We start from the raw sequence: 6,000 nt of genomic DNA, 5'->3' as shown, positions 1-6,000 counted from the left end.
GCAAGGAAATGTTTGGGAAGTTTTGCAGCAGGGACCTGGAGGAAAGAGCGAGTCTGTGAAATCCTTTAGCAAAGGAACATCTCTGGGGGCACAGGCTGGTGCTGGACACGCCGTGCAGGGCAGGGAATGTGACACAGGGACATCTCAGGAAGGGTGACTCAGGCAGGTGACCTTGGCTCCGTGACCCAGGCCAAGGGACACGGCAGGATGGGCTCTGTGCCTGTCCCTGGCTCCAGCAGGGGCCTCAGCAGGACTTGAGAGTTCTCTGAGAAAGCCCCTGAGCCCTGCAGGATCCGCTGCCTCCCCTCCTCCCCAGCGCTGGCAGCTCCAGACCCGCTCCCAAACCTGGACACATCAACCCAGCACCGACTCCGTGGCCACCGCGGCTCCTGGGCACGTTCTGGGCACGCCAGCCCTGTTCCCACGCCAGTTCTGGGGCCTCTGGTCTCTGAGGAACAGCCAGCAGCTGGCCCCAGCAGCCCACCCTCCACCCACCCTCACACAGCAGAAAGGTACAACAAAGCCACAAGGATCCCCAAACAAAACAACACCAAGAAAGAGCTAGAACAAAGAATTGTTTAATCGCTTAACCCTTTCTCTTCCAGGGACCAGAGAAACAAGTTTTCTGCTCCTTCTAATGAGGGCAGTAAGGCTCGTGTGTTACCTCTACAACTGCAGGGGCAAAGTTTACGAGATGATCGTCTTTAGTACTCAAAAAAGCGAGAAGCAATGGTCACTGCAACACTAAGAGAATCCTAGAGTCTCCTAACGGAGAGCCCATTGCTAGAATACAAAAATAAAGGAGGCATCCCTGCATATCCCAGGCTAGAAAGAGTTAACCAGAAAGAGCAGGAAGAAGCTTTCCCAAAGAGGGGGTTGAAGTAAACAGCAGAGGTCAATAAAGCAACATCTTCTCCTGACTTCCCCAGCATGTTTTTTTCCTTCACCAATAAATACAAATTCCTTGTTAACAAGCGACAAGCAGGTAATCTGCCCACAGCAAGGGGAAAAGGGGCTAGAGGCAGAAAGGTTTTTCTCTCCCCTTCTCTCCTATTATTATTAATCTTCGTTTTTTTTTAACCAAAGCAGCCATTAAAAACAAAGCAACCCACTGCAGAGGCAGGAAATCTGGTTGCTTTCACACTGCAACTGGCAGGTAAAAGAGCTGCACTGTCTCACAAGGGTAAAAAAACCCAAAAAATAGCTGCCACAGCAAAAGGTGAATGGGAAGGGAGAGGTCTGTTCTCTTTAGAGCTTTCCATCTCAGTCTCTCAGTTTAAAAATCAAAGTCTGCAGACGTTGTCTACTGAAAGCTGAAAAAAAAGTTTGAGTGGGAGGAGAAGAGGGGGGAAAAAAAATAAAAAGAAGAGGATGCATCTAGTAGGAAGCCTTAAGCAAAAAAAGAAAAGGGCAGACCATGTCAGAAAGCCACCCAAGTGAGGAGAATTTTCTGCTGCCTCTGGGCTTGGAAGAGCAGCAAATGCCCGGGGTGCACCTGGCTACGCTCCCGGCCAGGTGAACTCAACAGTCACAGGTACTGCGTGAAAACAAACAAACAAACCTGCCCCAGGAGCTCAGGGACACCTGGCCCAGGTGAGCTGTGCCTCAGCAGGACAGGGGAGGCTGATCCTGCCACCAGGGCTGGGCAGAGCACACGGGGAGCTGGTCCCTTTGAGGGGCACCCACGGCAGCGGGGCGAGCCGGGGCCTCACCCTGGGACAGAGCGGGCAAGTGTCTGTCAGAGGGGCACCCTCGGGGCTCAGCTCTCTCTCCGTGCAGGGAACAGAGTCCTTGGAGAGATGCTGCCAGCTGACCTCTCTCCCTCCTCGTCTCCAGGATTGTTCTGGAAGGCAGAGGCAGCCCTGGCTCAGGCAGCCCCGCGCAGCTGCGCTCAGCAGTGCCTGGCAGCCAGGGGAGGAAAGGGAGGCCTCTCATCTTTCCACGGCAGCAACAGGAAGACCAGGGATTGCACCACATGGAAGAACAGCACACACACATGCACACACACACTCCCAGACACACACCTCACACCCCTGGGACCAAGGCTAACATGTTCAGACCTTCGGCAGGAAGAGACACGAGACAGCGCAGAGCGGTTCAGATCTCCAGGGGCTCTTTGGTCTTAGTTGATAGTCCTAGAAAAAACAACCTGCAGAGGTGGTTGTAGCACAGCTGTGTAAGATCTGTGGGGTATTTAGTGTTTGGCAACGGCAAGAGGGGAAAACAGGGCTGTGTGTTACAGGAGGGGGAAGGAATGGAAGTATAGTGCTGTGTTTCCAGGTGTGCTCCTGGCTTTGCAGCCCGTCAGGGTGTGGGCAGTGGGAAGAGGAAGGAGGGTTCCTGAGAGGACCACAAATCCATCTGATGTTACAGCAACAGAGGCAGGGAAGGCCCACCTTGGCCAAGACAGAGCAGCTGGCTGTACAGAAATGCTGCCTGTGACAGCTGCAGCTTGTAGCTGCATTGTTCACACAATGACAACGCCCTCAGCTCCTGCACAGGTGATGTGCACAGGAGAAAGCAGACACAGCTACACACCTTGGGCCATGGAGAGGTGCTGTCACCTGCCCCTTTCCTCAGCAGCTTTAGCTACACAAGCCCTAGGCTTCTGATCCAACCTGAGCCCATCGTTGTCACCTCCCTCCACGGGCTCGGGGAGCACAGGAGGGAGTATCAGAACCAGCCAAGCTTGTTCTGCCCCGTGGAGCTGCACACACCCAGTGCCTCCACTGATCCCTCAGCTAAGACAGGGGGACAGGACAGGCAAGCTCCAGTCCCCAGTACAGCACAGCTACATCTGCTGACGTGTCTGAGATGGAAGCCAGGAGAAAGATGTTATGGGACAAAACAGGTGTTTCATGGCCAACAGCCATAAACCTGGGGCCTCTAGACAGGCTGGTAGCACAGTTAAGCTTTCAAAATCACTGCAGTAAATTCATTCCATAACCCCTGCCCTAGGTTTGTGTTTTATTCAGGAATTTAACATCCCCCCCTGCAATTCAGGCAACAGCCCCTGTACCAGATCATACAGCAGCTCTGGAAAAATAATCACCAGTTACACTGCTCACAGACAACTCAAAGACCCCTGTTAGGACTAAATTCCACTAAAGGCAAACCCCAGACTGCACTGCCATGGAGGAGGAGGAGGAGGTGATGGTTTAGAGACGGCCACTCCTGCCCCTGCCAGCTTGTCCTACCCTGTGCATAGTGCGAAACAGTGCAGTCATTCACCAGAGAAAGTTCAGGACCAAGGAAACTCGGTTCCCTTTCAGCCAATCTTTTAGAGGAAGGAGAGGCAGTTCTGTTTTAGCTGGGCCGGCACTGGACTTGCCCCTCTGAGCTGTCTTCATCGTCTGAGCCCCCAGCCCCGCCACTGGTCAGTCCTGTGATCCGGTAGCCCATGTTGAGCAACATCACCTCCAGCGGGTCCGCGTTCATCCGCCGCTGGTTGGCTTGGGAAGCACCTTCCATGTCCACGACCACGCGGCCGTTGAGGGTCTCGCTCTGCAACACAGCAAGGGACAGCACTCAGGGCCGAGGAGGGGCTGCTCCTGCTCCGGGAGATGCCAGCAGGAGACAGCACCCAGCAGCGAGGGAGGCTCTGACCGCAGCCCTTACCTCGGGCCGGGGGTTCCAGAGTCGCACGACCGGGTCAATGCCGCTGGTGGCCAGGAAGCAGTAGCTGGGATGAGGCTGCAGACAGTTCACAATGGACTCGTCTCCCTGCAGCACACGCACCAGGTTGGTGGTTTCCTTCTCCCAGATGAAGAAGGAGCCATCATCCGAGCCGCTGACGATGTACTGGGCGTTGCTAGGGCAGAGGAGCAGAGACTGGGGGTAACACTCAAGAGCCAGGCTCCAGCAGGCTGACAATTTCACATGGCTCCTGTCATCAGCCGGCTGACACCCCTCACACTGCGTGTGTAATCCAGATAAAGCTCCCCATGCTGGTTCCCTGCGTCCCCAGGAGCCCTGTTTTCAATCCCACATGGATTTCTGAAATGCTAGCCCAACCAGCTCCTCTGTGCATCTGCTCCTCATCAGCTGCTCTTGCAGCAACACGGGAGAAGGGCTCCTGTCAGCTTGTCCCAACCCTCCAAACCAGTGTCCGTGTCATTTCATGAACACAAACACGGGGCTCCACATGAGGCTCCACGGAACAGATCACCCTGCTGCTGCTCACTCCTGTCCTGTGTCCCTGCCACCGTCTGCCAGCATACCTGCCAAAGAAATTGGCCTCTTTGATGTCCGTGGTGGTGTTACAGTGGCCGCAGTAGCGGAATTTGTAGTCGTAGCTGCGCTCCCTCAGCACCATCTCGTCCTCAGAGATGGAGTCCTTGCGGCCCGTGGCTCGCAGCCGGATGGGGCCACCCCCCTTCTTGTCTTCAGCTGCAAGGACAACACACTTCCCTCAGCACCACTGGGGGAGTTCTGAACAAAACACACCACAGGAGACCCCAGCAGCCTCAGAGAAGGGTTAAGGACAATTCCAGCAGGGAGCAGGGCTCAGAGCATGAGCTTCCTTCCTTCCAGATTATCTCCCAGCTACATCAGACTCCTTTTATCACACGCTCACCCAAGAGCAAACCAGGACCAGGCACAGGGCAAGAACAGGCTCAGGCCAGTTTTTGTGCACAGCAACAATCAATCTCTCTCAGAAGCTGGAGCTTTACTTCAGAGGGATAGTTTAAGGAGGAAAGTCCTTGTGTGCTCATTAGATTCCAGTGTAACCTTGGAGAGGCCCAGGAGCAGCAGCACTCACCGTTATCACTCTTGGAGAAGAGAGCAGCATTGATGTCCCTGTCTAGTGCATCGCAGGCACTGCTGTGTGCTTGTTCTGGAAACTTCCCTTTAAAGTCATCCAGACACTCCAGTGCTTCTGCCACGTACTTGAGTTCAAAGAGACAGCGGGCGAGGCGGAAATGGGCCTTCAGGTGGCAGGGATTTAGGGAAATGGCCTTCAAGCAGTCCCTCAGAGCATCGTAATGGTCCCCATCCCTGAGGAAAACACAGCAGCGGATCAGCCAGCCCCAGCAGCAACAGCAAACATTTTCCACTGCCGTTTCCCAGCTCTCATTTCACTCCAGAGCTTGTTGTTTCCAGCTCTCTACACAATCCCACACCCCAGGAGCTCACTAACGGCATTTGCTGTGACTCGGGGGCACCACCTGACCCAGCCCAGCCTCCCCAAGCGCTCTGGGATGTGACCACAGCAGGCTGCCCCGCCAGCCCTGACCTGCCATTTTAAATCCGAGAGAGCAGAGCTCCCTGCTGCAGCACATTTCGGGAAGTCCTTTGAAGATGGAGGCTGCAGCAGCCCTCTGGCCAGGCAGCAGAGCCCTCCCGTGCCAGGCGGGCTCCCTGTCACGGCTCAATCGTGCCCCTGTGTGGACACACGGCTCAGCTCCGCAGCCTCCACACACCGGCTCACGCCTCCAGCGCCAACCTCCTCACACCTCTGCAGCAAAAACCCTGGAGCTTCACAAGTGAGCACATTTTGGATCCTGTGTACGGCCCGGTTTCCCTGAGCTCGGGGCTGGGGGAGTGAGGCTGTCTCTGGCTGTGCTCTGGAAGCACGAGGGACTTGTTGAGCCTCGTGCCAAGCTCAGCTCAGGCTGGCAGGGCACACACCTGGGCTACCAGCACTAGCCTCAGACACCTCTGAGCACTGCTCAGACACCACAGGCTGCCAAAACAGAGTGCCAAGGCTCCACTGGATGGTTAATAACAATAATAATAATGCTAATGTTTCATACCTGTAACCTACATGCCCCACTGTGGCTGCCCCATCCCTGGAAGTGTCCAAGGCCAGGCTGGACAGTGCCTGGAGCAACCTGGGATAGTGCAAAGTGTCCCTGCTCATGGTAGGGAATGGAATGAGATGGGCTTTAAGGCCCCTTCCAACCCAAACCATTCCAGGATTCTATGCAGTGCACCTACCAAGGTCCAGAGCACTCCCAAGGAGGTGATGAATTCGCAGAGCAACGATTTTAGATCATG

General features: G+C 55.1%; 1 protein-coding gene across 7 annotated transcripts in view; it reads right to left on the bottom strand.

The window, feature by feature from the left end:
• Positions 1-562: 562 nt before the first annotated feature.
• The window catches only part of WDTC1 (WD and tetratricopeptide repeats 1), a 28,368-nt gene continuing 22,930 nt past the window's right edge, over positions 563-6,000 (bottom strand). For all 7 annotated transcript variants that reach the window (XM_086863691.1, XM_086863695.1, XM_086863690.1 and 4 more), the window contains 4 exons: positions 4,763-4,998; positions 4,221-4,389; positions 3,619-3,811; positions 563-3,504 (listed from right to left, as the gene is read on the bottom strand). In XM_086863691.1, coding sequence (XP_086719817.1) covers positions 3,307-3,504; positions 3,619-3,811; positions 4,221-4,389; positions 4,763-4,998 — 796 coding nt within the window. In that variant the 3' untranslated portion in view covers positions 563-3,306. The remainder of the gene's footprint in view (positions 3,505-3,618; positions 3,812-4,220; positions 4,390-4,762; positions 4,999-6,000) is intronic.

The sequence above is a fragment of the Cyanistes caeruleus genome, chromosome 26, assembly GCF_971803275.1.
Source record: "Cyanistes caeruleus chromosome 26, bCyaCae1.hap1.1, whole genome shotgun sequence".
Classification (NCBI taxonomy): Eukaryota; Metazoa; Chordata; class Aves; order Passeriformes; family Paridae; genus Cyanistes; species Cyanistes caeruleus.
This window is presented reverse-complemented; position numbering and strand designations above follow the sequence as displayed.